This window comes from Ailuropoda melanoleuca, chromosome X (genome assembly GCF_002007445.2).
Source record: "Ailuropoda melanoleuca isolate Jingjing chromosome X, ASM200744v2, whole genome shotgun sequence".
Lineage (NCBI taxonomy): Eukaryota > Metazoa > Chordata > Mammalia > Carnivora > Ursidae > Ailuropoda > Ailuropoda melanoleuca.
The window spans coordinates 45,412,193-45,429,624 of record NC_048238.1 but is presented as its reverse complement, the minus strand read 5'-3'; the positions used below and the strand labels follow the sequence as shown (position 1 = coordinate 45,429,624).

General features: G+C 41.6%; 1 protein-coding gene across 5 annotated transcripts in view; it reads left to right on the top strand.

Moving 5' to 3' along the window:
• PFKFB1 (6-phosphofructo-2-kinase/fructose-2,6-biphosphatase 1) overlaps positions 1-17,432 on the top strand; it is a 72,019-nt gene that overhangs the window by 48,642 nt on the left and 5,945 nt on the right. For 4 of the 5 annotated variants that reach the window (XM_034649496.1, XM_034649497.1, XM_034649493.1 and 1 more), the window contains exons 7-10: positions 397-518; positions 4,354-4,561; positions 7,330-7,476; positions 11,835-11,939. In XM_034649496.1, the coding sequence (XP_034505387.1) occupies positions 397-518; positions 4,354-4,561; positions 7,330-7,476; positions 11,835-11,939 (582 nt within the window). The remainder of the gene's footprint in view (positions 1-396; positions 519-4,353; positions 4,562-7,329; positions 7,477-11,834; positions 11,940-17,432) is intronic. The other variant, XM_034649495.1, reaches the window with a different exon arrangement.

Sequence of the window (17,432 nt, the reverse complement as noted above, 5' to 3'; positions counted from 1 at the left end):
TATATATATATATATATATATATATATATATATATATATATGAGATATATATATATATATATCTCACATCTTTTTTTATTTTTATTTTTGTATTTAAATTCAATTAGCCAACCCACATCTTCTTTTAAATGTTCTTCTTAAACACGGTGTACTCTAGAACTGAGTACAATATAACAAACCTTGTTTAATCACATAGAAATAAAGCATAAGGAGTCACACAGTCCCACTTCTCTTCAGTTGACTGGCTTTGTAAACTTGGCAAGACCCTTTGCCTAAGTCTCAATTTCCTTATCTTTACGATGAGGGATGTTATACTCAATGATCTCTAAGGGCACTTCCAAAGGTCACTGTTAGAGTCTCTGTCTCTCACGGTTCCTCTGTTCTCCCTTTTCCTAGCAAGTAAAACTTGGCAGCCCTGATTACATAGATTGTGACCGGGAAAAGGTTCTGGAAGACTTTCTAAAGAGAATTGAGTGCTATGAGGTCAACTACCAACCCTTGGATGATGAACTGGACAGGTAAGAACCCAGAAACCTAAAATAGAAGACTGGATCTTTAACCCTATTTTGATGTCCTTTAGGACTTGGGGAAATATCCTCCCTCTCTAGGTCTCAGCTTCTCTATCTGTAAAATCAGGGAGCTATATTTGATGATTTGTCTTCAAGGACCCTCCAAGCTCTAATTATCTGAGGTAATTATTCCTTGATGTATACAGTGTCTATGAGAGGGTTTAAGTAGTGGCTTCCTGACCAATATGGGAGATTAGGACCCTGATCTCTAAGAACAAATGCTTCCCTCATGTGGTTGTTGCTATTTTTTTTTCAAAAGCATTCCTCACATATGGATGACACTTCAGTTTCCAAACATGTTCACCTTCTTTGTTTCATTGAATCCTCTTAGTACCCCTATAAAGGAAGCCAAAATAGATCTTATATTCATAAATTTTCAGGAAGAGGAAATCGAATCTTACCTGAAACCATTTGTCAAGCTCATGGTACAAATCAAGGGGTAGAACTAGGATTCTAACCACATATTTTGTCTCCTGCTCATGTCTCTTTTCACAAAACCCATGTTATCTCTTCAATCAATAAATATTTGGCCTCTTTGAGCTATGGCATACACAGGGGTATAAATAATGGCAAGAGAGGTGGTTTCTATATGTTGGTAGCTTCCATAGTGCCTTGACATATGGGAAGACACATGAAAAATACAAAACTCTTATTCATAATGCCAGCTAAAAATTGGAAACATGTTAGCTGGTATTACAAGGCATATGTGAGTTTTAGACACAGGATATTCCAAGAATCCTCAAAATGAGTTGTGATGAGAAGAAACTCTAGTCACCCAGACCCTTTGGGCCCCAAGTGAGAAGTATGAATAGGCCTCAAATAGTCATTAAAACCTTAAGAATTTTAAAAAGCATTCTTCCAGCTTTGCCCAACCAAAGTACTAAGAGGCAAGTTTTGTTACTGCATTGTTCCTTAGATGGAGAAACTGAGACCCAGAACAGGGCAAGGACTTATCTAAGGCCACATAATAAGTCAGTAGAACATTTATTCAAACCTTTATCTCAAACTTCCAGCCTAGTTCTCCCCCTCCCACATCCCTAAATCATAAAGAAGTGTCACATGAGACTTCGACATCTGGTGCAAGGAGCAGGTTCTTTATGTATAATTGTAAAGATTGTTCACTGTGCGAGGACAACCAGGTTAAGGGTACACTTGTTTTTCTCACCAAGGCATGTGTACTGGAGTGAGAATGTTTCTGCCCTGAGAAAAGTGTAACTTATTCAAATTTCCACAAATGCACCATATAGGCTAACAGCACATGGTGAAACAGGCTTGAAGAAGGGGCGCTAAAATGAAAGAATGGCATTGAGAAAGCCTACTAGTCTTCAGCCTAGACTCCTGAAGGTGCTCAGTGTTTGATGAATCCATTTGGGCCTGAAGATGACATATTCTGAAGGTTGGCTTTATTTAATAATTTTTACATCAACAGACATTTATAGTCCAGGTATCAGGCCCCAGCCAAAGCTGTGCCCTAGAAATGCAAAGAGAGAAGGGCTGTCCCTGCTGTGATAGAATACCCACTTGTTTGGAGAATCCAATGAATGTGCAGTTGATCAGAATTGTAGAAATGGTAAACCAAGTGGGCTAGAGAAACACAAAGGAGAAAACTCAACCCAGCTTGGAAAAAGAGATCTGGAAGAGCAGGTTTACCTAGTATAGGTAGACTAGGCATGTGTTTGGGGTACCAGAAAGGTGAAGGCTACCAAAAATATGAATAAGACAATCTGGGAAGCTTTTACTATTTCAATTTCAAAACTAGCATCAATGTGGTCAAAATGGAAAAAGAAAACAAAATTTCATGGGACCTCCTCATATTATAATACAGTTTATAATTTTTATTTTAGATTACACATGGTAGAGGTAGCACTAGCTAATATATTACTTTTGGTGGGAAGCACCTCTAAATGACTTCACATCATCCTGGGCTCACAGAAGACTTCCTAGAGAGAGTGAATGTGCTGGCTCTTAAGGAATGTATGCATAGGAGCTCAGTTTTGGAAAGCAGGCAAGGAATGCCTTTTCAAGCAAACAGAGCATCGTTTTGGAATGGTGTAGTGAAATCCAAATAAAAGTTAGAGAGTTTAGAGAATATTCCAGCAAAATCATGAAGGCTAGATTGAAACAGAAATTATGGGCATACGTGTGGCTGTGGAACCGTGAGGTGAGGCCAAGCAGGGCCAGTGTGTGAAGGTAGCTAGAACGTCAGACTAAGTTGAGGAATTTAAAAGTTCTCCTAGAGCTACCCAGGACCTAGCATTAGGAACAGACAGTAATTAGGCAACAAGGCTACATCAGGTATTTTCTACCACTAGGTTCTGAGAGTCTTAGACAAGATAGTTGAAGAGGTTAACCTTAAGCGAATCATTTCCTCTCTCTGTGCTTCAGTTTCCTCACCTATATAACAAAGCTAATAATCCCTGATTCCTGATGATTATGAGGATTCATGTATTTTTAAGTCCCCACTCCCTGCCAGATCCACAAAAGAAAATGCTCAGCAAGTGTAAGTGTCCTGTGGGAAACATTGGACATAGATGACAGGGATGGGTGTGATTAAGTATGGTACAGATAAAAAAGCCCTTCTCTAGGAAGATCAGAGGAGAGGCTTTCTGAAACCAAACCCATCAGCCACTGCTTTACATGCCTTGGCTTAGTGTAGCTATTTCTGTTTACTGTTTTTGTTTTGCTACTGTGCATCCTGGGATCCTAGTATGTCACCCCATTGGTGCACCCTTCCTGAACACCTCTTCCCAGGGATCTCCTTGAACCCCTATAGTCCAACAACTAAAGGACTCATTCCTGGTACAGCAGGGGCCTCAGAAGACTTACTCTATGGTTCTAGTTTTCTGATTAGTCAGCGTTGCTCATTCCCAGCTCCTCTGCAGACAGGTTGTTGAGTAGTTTGATTATCACTCTGTGTATAGTTATTAGTTCATGATTATAGTGCAGAACTGAGGGGATAAAAAAGGGACTTGAAGCAAGGACCACAAGATTTCCATGTTGTGGGCCATTTCTGTATCCCCACATCCCAATACTTGGCACACCTAAGACTGAATGACTGTTTATGGAAGGGTTATTGAGCATTGATCATGTGTTTCCAAGTGTATGTTCTTGACTGACCTAACAGCTTCCAAAGGGCAGATGCTAAGTCCCCACCTCAAGCATACTTAGAAAAAAGGAGAGTGTGTTTGTTGACTGCATGACAGATAGGGAAAAAAACCAACCCTTTTCCCTTTCTGAGTGAGGAGAGGGACATACACACACAGACACAAGTGTGCACAGACACAATCTGGTACTGCCTGTAGGGTGTCAAATATAATATATCATAGCAGAGACTTAAAGAATAGAGGTACAGAGCTCAACTTGAGATTTAAAAGGTTGAGTAGACAATTCAGGAGCTGCCAGTAAGATGTGGAAAGCAGCCAGGGACACAGGATTACTGCTTTTCTCTGAGTATGTCAAGAGTTTGAACTACAAAGGACAGAACCCAGATCCCTAGAGTGTAAAAAGTGAATGTGAAAAGCTAGCATGGATTAAGCTGAAACTGAAGAAAGGAGACAGGGGGAGACAGTAGCAGGCAGTGAGCTCTTTGGGGTGGCCGGGAGCCAAGTCTCTAGAACAGGTACCCAGAATAGGGCAAGGCATGACATTTTGTTAGAGGAAAGGTAGGTGAAAGCTGCACTGTACAAGAGGCTTGAAGGCAGGGTGTGGTTGGGGCTTTGTCTTGGGATCAGCCTCTCCACCATCATCCCCTGAGCTGCCCTTGCTCCTGCTTGGGCTGGCCCAGCCACCTATCCTACATCAAGATCTTCGATGTGGGCACACGCTACATGGTGAACCGAGTGCAGGACCACATCCAGAGCCGCACAGTCTACTATCTCATGAACATCCACGTCACACCCCGGTCCATCTACCTATGCCGGCATGGTGAGAGTGAACTCAACCTCAGAGGCCGCATCGGAGGTGATTCTGGCCTCTCAGCTCGGGGCAAGCAGGTAGGAAGGGCCCCATGCACTCCAAGGCATTGGCTGAGCTGGCCTAGGTGGGCTGTGGGTGGGTGGTAAAACCACTGCCTGGGTCCTGGGGATGGGGGGACTCAGTGACAGGGTAAAAGCAGGTTCTGGTCATACCCACTCTTCCACCCAATTAGCCACTCAGTCTTGACCCATCCTTGAATGGCTTCCATGTGTTAACAGCATCTGCACATCTGCACGTCTGTTAGCTTAGTCTTGGCACTTCAGGCCTGCCCAGATCTGGCTGCTCCCCCAGCCCCATTATAGTGAGCACCCTTCACCCCTGCCTGACTGGTTCCCCTCCTCTCTCTCACAACTCTGTGCCTTTGCTTGTGCAGTTTCTTCCACCTAGGCTGCTCTCCTCTGTCAGCTGGTGATCATAACATGCCCTGACATCTGTCCTGATGTGCCCCATCCTTGAATTTATTTTCTCCCTTACTCAGGGCTGATATCATAGCCCCTCACCTCCACTTCAGGTCATTCCACTGTCAGCACTTGTCCCCCACCAGTTACTGCTATTTTCCTGCCCTCATCTCCCCCACCCCTTTCCAGGGCCCAGCTCCTGCTCCATGGTTTGGTCCAGGAAGCCCTCCCCTGTCCTCTCCTGTCCTCCCAGGCAGGTCACCATGCCCTGGGCTCTATCTCTCCCAGTTCTGGCCCATCTCTGACTGTGGCATTATTCTCTTCTCTCCAGCCAAGCATAGTAACCTGCATATTACAGGTATAAAATAAAATAAAGACACACATTTTCCTGTGTGTTTGGCCCTGTGCCTGGGCTTGTTAACACAGGTATTGTTCTTGCTGAGGATGGCTTGGGTAGAACAAATGGGAAATGGCATGCAGGAGGGAGGGAGTGCTCTCTTTTATTGGGCACCTGTGCACAGTCACAGCACCATCTGCTTCCACATGTGTGGCCTCATTCAATCTTCACAACAGCTCTGTGGGGTGGGCATTACCATTTAACAGTTTATGAAACCTGAGGAAGCTGAGACCCAGGGAAGAGAAAAGAACAGCCCTAGGCCATTCAGCCAGTAAAAAGAGCCAGGATTAAAAACCAAGCTTTCCTGCCTGCCCCTCAGCATCCTCACTGTAGTGGTGGTAGTGTCCTAGGCAAGGTATTGCACTGGAAGGCCCAGTCCTCATGGCTCCCTTTCTGTTACCTTCACACTGGCAGGCTCCCCTTAAGGTGGACACAGACCCTTGACTCCCACCCATCTTAATCCTCAGAGCAGAGTAGAGGGTACTGGTGGCATCACTCCTGCCCCATGGCACCACCTGCAGCCAGGGGTCTCTTGGTTGGGGCCAGGTATGGCCCCGCCCACACAGTTCAATGCCCAGTTTGGACACATGGCCATCTCCACAATGCACACTGCCCTCACACACAAACATGTGTGCATGTACATGTAAATGCCTGGCACCAACCTTCATGCTTATGGGCACAGTACACCATGCAGTTTACAAAACACTTTCCCATCCACTGCCACCCATAATCAATCAGAGAGGCTGTCATCTACTGTGTGTCAGGGGGCATTCTATGTGCTCCTCATCCACTATGTAACGTGATGCTCATAGGACAAGGTTCAGTGAGCTAATGTTGTTCACATCTTACAGGCAGAAGATATAAGGCCAGAGAGACACAGGGATGTGTCCCAGGTCACACGGGGAACATATAAGGAAGCTGGGAAAGTTTAACTCCTGTTGCCTACTTTCCAATCAAGGGCTCCTTCTACCAGAGCACACTGACTACTGACTCATAATCCATAACTAGAATATGTATACACAGTACTTATATCTGTACATACACATGTGTATATATAAATACATCTACGCATTTGTGCCAATGTTCCTCACATACCACCTGTGACTAATAACATGACTCTATGAAGAAGAACAAATCACTTGCTCATTTGGGCTCCCACAGCTTTTCATGTTTCCTCTTGGTGCTGTCATTTCCCTTCCTGGTTTGGCTGTGTCTTGAGAACAGGACACCCTGATACCCAGCACATGACCATACACACTCAGTATATGTTTGAATGCCCTTAGAAGCTGGGTGCCAAGACCCCCACTAAAGCAAATGAGAATCCCCAGAGTCAAAAAGAAATGTCCCCCAAATCCCACACCCCCTACTTCTAGACCACACTCTGAGTACCCAAAACCCAGAATACCCTGCCCTTCTGGCCTGGAGTCTGCTTTCCATGCCTGTGTGGGCCTATCCCAGAGTCTGTCCACCTGAGAGCAGACCACATCACAGTAGTGTTTACCCATAAGCAAAGGGGTGGACAAAGGGTCACTGTTTGTGAATCATGGGAATCAGTAGAAATAGGGTGTGGACAGAATTTGGTCATGTGACTAGGACTTTGAACATGTACTCAAGGCAACTACAAGTGCAAGATGGAGGCAGAAATGGAAAGAGAAGGGAGGCTCACTGGGTAGAGTACTTCCATTTGTACTCTTGTCCCAGGCTCCACAAATGCCAGAAGAGGGCTATTTGAATGAATAACTGAGTAAGGGGTTTAATAAGCAAGAATCAATGAACACACATACACAAACATACACACACATAAACACACATACCATTTTCTATTCCCTTGATCCTTGTCATATCCTTATTTATAAATTAGAAATATTTAAATTCTACTCTTTCTTGTTCATCATCATTTCACCATTTGTGGTAGATTTTACAGCTACTCTGTCTTCTTTCATCTCTCTCTTTCTCTGCTCTTCTCATCCTCTGCAACCCCATACCCCAGTATGCCTATGCCCTGGCTAACTTCATTCAGTCCCAGGGCATCAGCTCCTTGAAGGTGTGGACAAGCCACATGAAGAGGACTATCCAGACAGCTGAAGCCCTGGGTGTTCCCTACGAGCAGTGGAAGGCCCTGAATGAAATTGATGCGGTGAGATGGAGGGGGATGGATTTTCTGACAGTTGATGGGACTTGACTCTGGGCTTATCCCCTGGATTGCCTCTGCTTTGGCTCCTATGAAAAACATAATTAATGCAACAGATATTTCTCAATACCAGCCCTGTACCATATACTGTTCTGCGTGTTGGGGATCATGGAGCCCAAAGGCAGGCCATAAATAAGACAGTGCATGTCCTATTACAAAAGGTTGTAAGAAGCAAAGTATAAGGGAGATGAGGTTGGAAAGGAAGTCAGCTCAACGAGTTTTATAATTCACATTGAGGCATTTGGATGCTGCCCTAAAAATGGGAAGCCAATGATGTGGTCAAAGTCAAGAAGTGGCCTGAATGTGACTCACATTCTTAAAAGGAAGACAATACCGTATTGTTTCACTCATATGTAGAATGTAACAAATGAACAAATGAACAAACAAAGAAAAAAGAAGAGATAAAAGAAAAACAACAAGTTAGTACAGCCACTCTGGAAAACAGTGTGGAGGTCCCTTAACAAGGTAAAATTGAGCTACCCTATGACCCAGCAATTTACCCCAAAGATACAGACGTAGTGAAGAGAAGGGCCATATGCACCCCAATGTTCATAGCAGCATTGTCCACAATAGCTAAATCGTGGAAGGAGCCGAGATGCCCTTCAACAGATGACTGGATTAAGACGATGTGGTCCATATATACAATGGAATATTACTCAGCTGTCAAAAAGAACGAGTTCTCAACATTTGCTGCAACATGGACAGCACTGGAGGAGATAATGCTAAGTGAAAGAAGTCAAGCAGAGAAAGACAATTGTCATATGGTTTCTCTCATCTATGGAACATAAGAACTAGGAAGATCGGTAGAGGAAGAAAGGGAGAAAGAAAGGGGGGGTAATCAGAAGGGGGAATAACGCATGAGAGACTATGGACTCTGAGAAACAAACTGAGGGCTTTGGGGGGGTGGGGGAATGGGATAGACTGGTGATGGGTAGTAAGGAGGGCACGTATTGCATGGTGCACTGGGTGTTATACGCAACTAATGAATCATCAAACTTTACATCAGAAACCAGGGTTGTACTGTATGGTGACTAACATAATATAATAAAAAAATATTATTTAAAAAAACACAGATTCTTAAATAAATAAAAAAAAAACTGGTGGTTGCCAGAAGGGAGGTGGTCAGGGGGATGAGTGAAATAGACACAGCGTATTAAGAGTACACTTATCTCTAAGAGCACTGAGAAATGTATAGAATCGTTGAATCATTATATTATACACCTAAAACTAATATAACAGTATATGTTAATTATACTTGATACATTAAATAAATAAAAAAATAAATACATAAGACCCTTCTGGTCATGTGTGGAAACTAGGTAGGAAGAGGGCCAGAATAAGCATGTAGATCAGTATGGGGATGGCTGCATTAATTCAGGCAGGAGGTTAGAATGGACCAGATTAGTGGCATTGGAGAAGGAGTGAAAAGGAAAGACCATCAACCCTCATGACATGGCAGTCTTGCTTCAGAGTCAAGTTTTCCCATATGCTCTTTGCAAAGACATTCCCCCCCATTGTCTCACCTGAACTATAGGTATACTGACATCAGGTAGCAGTCCACAGGTTATGATTGTTAGACCTAAAAGTAAAAGCTTTATCACAAGTATAGGTAACTTGCATGTAGTTAGGTTAACTTTCTTGCCTGGTAGATATACTTCAATAATACAGAGAAGTATATGTGTGTCTACATACATACACATGTTCTTAGCTGCAGATGTAGAGAGACATGGATATTTAGAAAAGGAATATACAGTATTGTCCTATGTATCACATATAGTTGCTATAAAATACTTTCAGGCAAATATATAAACCCTTCATCATAAGAGATCAGTCACTAGTTGTTTCTGGCTCACTTGTAATATAAACATTTATTGGATACCTAATTTGTTTCAGGCTCTGGGGTGGTGCTGGACAGAGAGATTGATTCTTGCCTTCACTGAATTTTCAGTCAAAACAGGGTAGATAGAAAAAAAAAACAGAGGAATACAAAACAGCATGTGTGATATAGTCTCTGATAGGCTAGGCCATGGATGCAGAGATGTCAGGGCAGGACATCTGACCCAGCCAGGATCTGCCTGGAGGAAGTGATGCCTAGCTGAGAGTTAATTAACAGTGAATCAGGTAGAGAGGATCAGGAATCGTATGTCAGGCAGAAAGCCGCATAAACAAAGGTAGTGTGTGTGTGTGTGTGTGTGTGTGTGTGTGTGTGTGTGTGTAAAACTGCAAAGATTGTAGCATTAGAGACAGGAAAGAAAAAGAAATAGATTTTTAAGAAATTTAGCAGATAGAATTACAGAAATTTGCTCTAGGGAGGAGTAAGGAAGAAGTAATAATTTATAATGATGCCTAAGTTTCTGGGTTATTTTCCATGATCAATAATATATTAATAATTAGTCGCATTAATTGAGTCTTTAAAATGTGCCTTGTACATTCCGTGCTAGTTTCTTTTACATATATTATTTCTAATATTCAAAACACTTTGTGAGGTAGTTGTAATTCTCATTTTTCAGATGAGGAAAATAAAATTTGAAGAGGTTAGGAAATTTGTCTTAAGTCAATAAGTCAGTGGTCATTTCCACAGGCAACAGGGTCCCAGCATGACTCAAAATAGAAAGTCAAAACCAATCTGGAAGGATCTTGTATATCCAGTAGAGTGCGCTTTCTCCCATGGACAGTGTCAGCAGAGAAATTTGACGCTGCAGATATGTTTGTGGTCTATGGCGGGGTGAACTTCACCCGTAAAGAAAGGCTGGTATATGATTCAAAAGACAACCAGAGCCTGTTGCTCCCTTACAGGAAAGTCTAATTGGAATCCACACAATCAAAAGGAAACCTTATAGGGGCGCCTGGGTGGCACAGCGGTTAAGCGTCTGCCTTCGGCTCAGGGCATGATCCTGGTGTTATGGGATCGAGCCCCACATCAGGCTCCTCTGCTATGAGCCTGCCTCTTCCTCTCCCACTCCCCCTGCTTGTGTTCCCTTTCTCGCTGGCTGTCTCTATCTCTGTCGAATAAATAAATAAAATCTTTAAAAAAAAAAAAGGAAACCTTATAAACACAACATTGCTTCCCACCCCAACTCCCAGCAGCCACCTCACTTCTAGGGATTTTTCAGTGAACTTGGGAAGCTCTCATATGCTCCTGAGGAACTCATTCTCTGAGCTCTGGATTCCTTCTTTGGGTGAGGAGACTATATTTCTTCAAAGTCCCACTCTGAAACTGTTAGGAATTTATTAATTCTTGTCTTCTGAGATGTCTGGATACCTGTTTCTTTATCTGTCAGAAGTCCTGGAGCATAGGTAGGAGCAGAGGGGTGGAAAATGCTATAAAATGAGAGAGCACTGCTATGTGTGTGCACGCATGTATGTGCTTATATACACAGTCATAGCCACCCACCACAAATATGCTTATACTCACAGACATACACTTCATAGACACATTGACCTGCTAGTCTAACATAGGATCCCTTTCAGATACATCTACCAATCTACAACTGCACCATGCATGCACACACATACACACTCACAGACACACTTAGACATACATATAGACACACTTACCATAGACACACATGCAATCTTTGTATATACCTACATCACACGGACACAGAGAGGCATATCATGGATGGAAAAGTACATAGTGCAGGTGCATAACCTCAAGCATATTACCACAAATTCACATGACCTCAGGCATAGGCACACAGAAACTCACATGTGTACACCTGAGACATAATCAGAGACATACACACTCATGGAAACACATGCCACAGACACAGTGAGACACACATGAAGAAACAGACCACAAAGAAACTCATGTGTGCATATTCTCAGATGCTCAGACACCCTGTACACATACACTCACCAAACACACTACAAATACTGAGACAAATACACAAAAACAAGGCATATGTCTTTAAGCATACCAGCATGATACACATACACACACAAACACAGTCTCAAATGCTTAAGCCCATGTATTTATAATATAAATACTTAAATGTACAATGTACATCTACAAACCTATTGGGGTAATCATAGACAAACACCACACACAGGTGCCCACCTTATACTATATATCAAACTGAACACACCTGTACACATGCACACACCCACATCCACACATCCATACACCTCGTGCACAGACACACCCACATGCAGTCAGACAGTAGGCACAAACTTACAGCTGTGTTCACAGAAAACCAGGTGCTTGTGTGCTGTTGTTCTATAATCATTGGCCTCAGAATTATAGTAAGAGCTGTATGGATTTCACCTTGTGAATACTTTTGTCCCCAAATAATTTTTCTCAGGGCGTCTGTGAGGAGATGACCTATGAAGAAATCCAGGAACACTACCCTGAAGAATTTGCACTACGGGACCAAGATAAATATCGCTACCGCTATCCCAAGGGAGAGGTAAGGTTTGGAGGGGTTGCCTGACTCCTAGAACTCCTCCCAGTATCTTCATTCCAACAGCCAGAATTCCATAGTTCCCTGGACAGCTTTAGAAGCAGAATAAAGCATATTTTGTAGCAGCTGCCATCCCACAAGGCACATGATAATCTAGGTCTTGGCTGTCTCTGCTTCATAGCTATCAGCAACAGATTCCTCTTTTATTAAAACTAAATAATTGACTCCTTATTTCCCACCTACTTTCAGGGAGGTTTCATCCTAGATTTTGACTATGGTATCCTTTCACTAAAGACACTTGAAGTAGTTCAACATACTCCTAACATTTTATTACCAAGTTGCCTAAAGATCCAGTCTCTCTGGACAGTGGGTTAGAGTCCCAAGGGACAATCGCTAATAGCTTAACCAAATTCTTTGCCACCACATGAATGAGACCATCAGTTCCCCAATTACCATATCAGGTGGATCCTCATTGCTTTCAACCCAACAGCTTCATTTATCCAGTTCCACGTCTTAAAGTATTTATTAGCCATACTCCATTTTTAATATACATTCCTGAGAATACCAGAGAAAGTAAAATGATAGATATTCTGTTACAAAGCAATTGCACACTTTTATCCTCATCCACAAAAATGACATTATAAAGTCAGTCTGAGTTTGCCTTTATTTTCCCTTATATATTTTGAGGCTATGTTATTACAGGAATACAAATTTAAAGCAATTATATCTTCTTAATGAATTGCATATTTTATTATGAATAATAATATTTTCCACTAATAATGTTTTTCGTTGCCTGAAAGTGTATTTATCTAATAATAATATAGCTACACAATTGTTTTCTGGTTAATCTTTGCCTAGTTTATCTTTATTTAGTCATTTACTTTCAACTTCTATGGGTATTTTTGTTTTATGTCTCTTCTAAACATTATATAATTCCTTTTTTGAAGACCTATTTATTTTATTTTAGAGATATAGAGAGCATGAGAAAGGGGAGGAACAGAAGGAGAGAGAAAGAAAGATGAAGAGAACACTCCCTACTGAGCATTGAGACCAACATGGGGCTCAATCCCATCAACCAGAGGCCATGAACTCAGCCAAAATCAAGAGTCAGATGCCAAACCGACTAAGCCACCCAGGCGTCCAAATTTGTTATTGTTGTTTTTTTAATAATTTTTTATTATGTTATGCTAGTCACATTACAGTACGATCCTAGTTTTTGATATAATGCTCCATGATTCATTACTTGCGTTTAACACCCAGTGCACCATGCAATACGTGCCCTCCTTAATATCCATCACCGGCCTATCCCAAACCCCCACCCCCCTACCCCCTGAAGCCCTCAGTTTTTTTCCCAGAGTCCATAGTATCCCATGGTTCATTCCCCCTTCTGTTTATCCCCCGTTCATTCTTCCCTTCCTTCTCCTACCGTACTTCCTATTACTTATGTTCCATAAATGAGTGAAACCATATGATAATTCTCTTTCTCTGCTTGACTTATTTCACTTAGCATTACCTCCTTCCGTCCCATCTATGTTGCAGCAAATGTTGAGAAATCATTCTTTTTGATGGCTGAGTAATAATCCACTGTATATATGGACCATATCTTCTTAATCCAGTCATCTGTTGAAGGGCATCTCGGCTCCTTCCACAATTTAGCTATTGTGGCATTGTTGCTATGAACATTGGGGTGCATATGGCCCTTCTCTTCACTATGTCTGTATCTTTGGGGTAAATACCCAGTAGTGCAATTGCTGGGTCATAGGATAACTCTATTTTTTTAATGATTTTTTTATTATATTATGTTAGTCACCATACAGTACATCCCCAGATTCCGATGTAAAGTTCGATGCTTCATTAGTTGCGTATAACACCCAAGGCACCATGCAATACGCGCCCTCCTTACTACCCATCACCAGTAGGATAGCTCTATTTTTAACTTTTTGAGGGACCTCCACACTGTTTTCCAGAGTGGCTGTACCAACTTGCATTCCCACCAATGGTGTAAGAGGGATCCCCTTTCTCCACATCCTCTCCAACATTTGTTGTTTCTCGCCTTGTCAATTTTTGCCATTCTAACTGGTGTAAGGTGGTATCACAGAGTGGTTTTGATTTGAATTTCCCTGATGGCTATGGAATTTGAACATTTTTTCATGCGTCTGTTTGCCATTTGTATGTCTTCATTGGAAAAGTATCTGTTCATATCTTCTGCACATTTTTTGATTTGATTATTTGTTTCTCGTGTATTGAGTTTGAGAAGTTCTTTGTATATCTTGGATACCAGTCTATTAACTGTAGTGTCATTTGCAAATATCTTCTCCCATTCCATGGGCTGCCTCTTAGTTTTGTTGACTGCTTCCTTGGCTGTGCAGAAGCTTTTTATCTTGATGACGTCCCACAAGTTCATATTTTCCCTGTTTTCTCTTGCCTTTGGATATGTGTCATGAAAAAAAGTTGCTGTGGTTGATGTTGTAGAAGTTGCTGCCTATGCTCTCCCCTAGGATTTTTTTTTTTAATTTTTTTAATTTATTCGACAGAGATAGAGACAGCCAGCGAGAGAAGGAACACAAGCAGGGGGAGTGGGAGAGGCAGAAGCAGGCTCCCAGCAGAGGACCCTGACGTGGGGCGCGATCCCAGAACGCTGGGATCATGCCCTGAGCCGAACGCAGATGCTCAACCGCTGTGCCACCCAGGCGCCCCTCCCCTAGGATTTTGATGGATTCCTGTCTCACATCGAGGTCTTTCATCCATTTGGAGTTTATCTTTGTTTATGGTGTGAGAGAGTGGTCAAGTTTCATTCTTTTGCATGTAGCTGTCCAATTTTCCCAGCACCATTTATTGAAGAGACTGTCTTTTTTCCACCAGATGTTTTTTCCTGCTTTGTCAAAGATTAGCTGCCCAAAGAGCCGAGAGTCCATTTCTGGGTTCTCTATTCTGATCCATTGGTCGATGTGTCTGTTTTTGTGCCAGTACCATGCTGTGTTTGTGATCACAGCTTTGTAGTACAGCTTGAAATCAGGCATCGTGATGCCCCCGGTTTCTTTTTTTTCCTTTTCAACAGTTCCTTGGTGCTTCAGAGCCTTTTCAGGTTCCATACAAATTTAAGGGCTGTTTGTTCCAGTTCTTTGAAAAATGTCATTGGTATTTTGATCAGGATGGCATTGAAAGAGTAGATTGCTCAGGGTAGCATAGACATTTTAAGTATGTTAATTCTTCTGATCCATGACCATGGAATATTTTTCCATCTTTCTGTGTCTTCTTCAATGTTTTTCAAGAGTGATTTGTAGTTTCTAGAATATAGATCCTTTAGCTCTCTGGTTAAGTTAATTTCAAGATAACGTATGATTTTGGTGCTATTCTAAATGGAATGGATCCTTAATTTAACTTTCTTCAGTCTCATTGTTTGTGTATAGAAATGCCAATGATTTCTTTTTTCTTTTTTTTTATGTTTTTACTTGCAGTCTCTTTTTTTTAATAAATGTTTTTTTTTTATTATGTTAGTCAGCATACAGTACATACCTGGTTTTGATGTAAAGTTTCATGATTCATTAGGTGTGTATAACAACCAGTGCTCCATGCAATACGTGCCCTCCTTACTACCCATCACCAGCCTATATCATTACCCCACCCCCTCCCCTCGAAAGCCCTCAGTTTGTTTCTCAGAGTCCATAGTCTCTCATGCTTCATTCCCCCTTCTGATTACCTCCCCCTTTCTTTATCCCTTTCTTCCCCTACTAATCTTCCTAGTTCTTATGTTCCATAGATGAGGAAATCATATGATAATTGTCTCTCTCTGCTTGATTTATTTCACTTAGCATTATCTCCTCCAGTGCCATCCATGTTGCAGCAAATGTTGAGAACTTGTTCTTTCTGATAGCTGAGTAATATTCCACTGTATATATGGACCACAACTTCTTAATCCAGTCATCTGTTGAAGGGCATCTTGGTTCCTTCCATGATTTAGCTATTGTGGACAATGCTGCTATGAATACAGGGGTGCATATGGCTCTTCTCTTCAGTACGTCTGTATCTTCGGGTAAATACCCAGTAGTGCAATGGCTGGGTCATAGGGTAGCTCAATTTTACCTTGTTAAGGGACCTCCACACTGTCTTCCAGAGCAGCTGTACCAATTTGCATTCCCACCAGCAATGTAGGAGGGATCCCCTTTCTCCACATCCTCTCCAACATCTGTTGTTCCATACAAATTTAAGGACTATTTGTTCCAGTTCTTTGAAAAATGTCCTCGGTATTTTGATCGGGATAGCATTGAAAGTGTAGATTGCTCTGGGTAGTATGGACATTTTAACTATGTTAATTCTTCCAATCCATGAGCATGGAATATTTTTCCATCTTTTTATGTCTTCCTCAATATCTTTCAAAAGTGATCTATAGTTTCTAGGATATAGGTCCTTTACGTCTCTGGTTAAGTTAATTCCAAGGTAACGTATGGTTTTTGGTGTTATTGTAAATGGGATGGATTCCCTAATTTCTCTTTCTTCAGTCTCGTTATTCGTGTATAGAAATGCAACTGATTTCTGGGCATTGATTTTGTATCCTGCCACCTTACTGAATTGTTCTATAACTTCTAATAGTTTGGGAGTGGATTCCTTTGGGTTTTCCATATAGAGTATCATGTCATCTGCAAAGAGAGACAGTTTGACTTCTTCTTTGCCGATTTGGATACCTTTGATCCCTTTTTGTCTTCTGATTGCTGTTGCAAGGACTTCTAGTACTATGTTGAATAATAGTGGCGAGAGTGGGCATCCTTGTCGTGTTCCTGATCTTAAGGGAAAGGCTTCCAGCTTTTCCCCATTGAGAATAATGCTTGCAGTAGGCTTTTCATAGATGGCTTTTATGAGATTGAGAAATGTACCCTCTATTCCTACACTCTGAAGGGTTTTAATGAGGAAAGGATGCTATATTTTGTCAAATGCTTTTTCTGCATCTATTGAGAGAATCATAAGATTTCTGAATTTTTCTTTCTGGATATGATGTATCACATTGATTGATTTGCGAGTGTTGAACCATGCTTGCATCCCAGGTATGAATCCCACTTGGTCATGATGGATAATCCTTTTAATGTACTGTTGGATTCTATTAGCAAGGATCTTGTTGAGGATTTTGGCATCCATATTCATTAGAGAAATCGGTCTGTAATTCTCCTTTTTGAGGGGGTCTTTGCCTGGTTTGGGGATCAAGGTAATATTAGCCTCATAGAATGAGTTTGGTAGCTTTCCTTCTGTTTCTATTTTTTGAAATAGCTTTAGGAGAATAGGTATTATTTCTTCTTTGAACGTTTGGTAGAATTCCCCAGGAAAACTGTCCGAGCCTGGAGTTTTGTTTTTTGGAAGCTTGTTTATCACTGACTCAATTTCTTCATAATTAATTGGCCTGTTTAAAAAATCAGNCCTGTTTAAGAAATCAATTTCTTCCTGTTTCAGTCTTGGTAGTTTATAGGTTTCCAGGAAGGCCTCCATCTCTTCCAGATTGCTTAATTTATT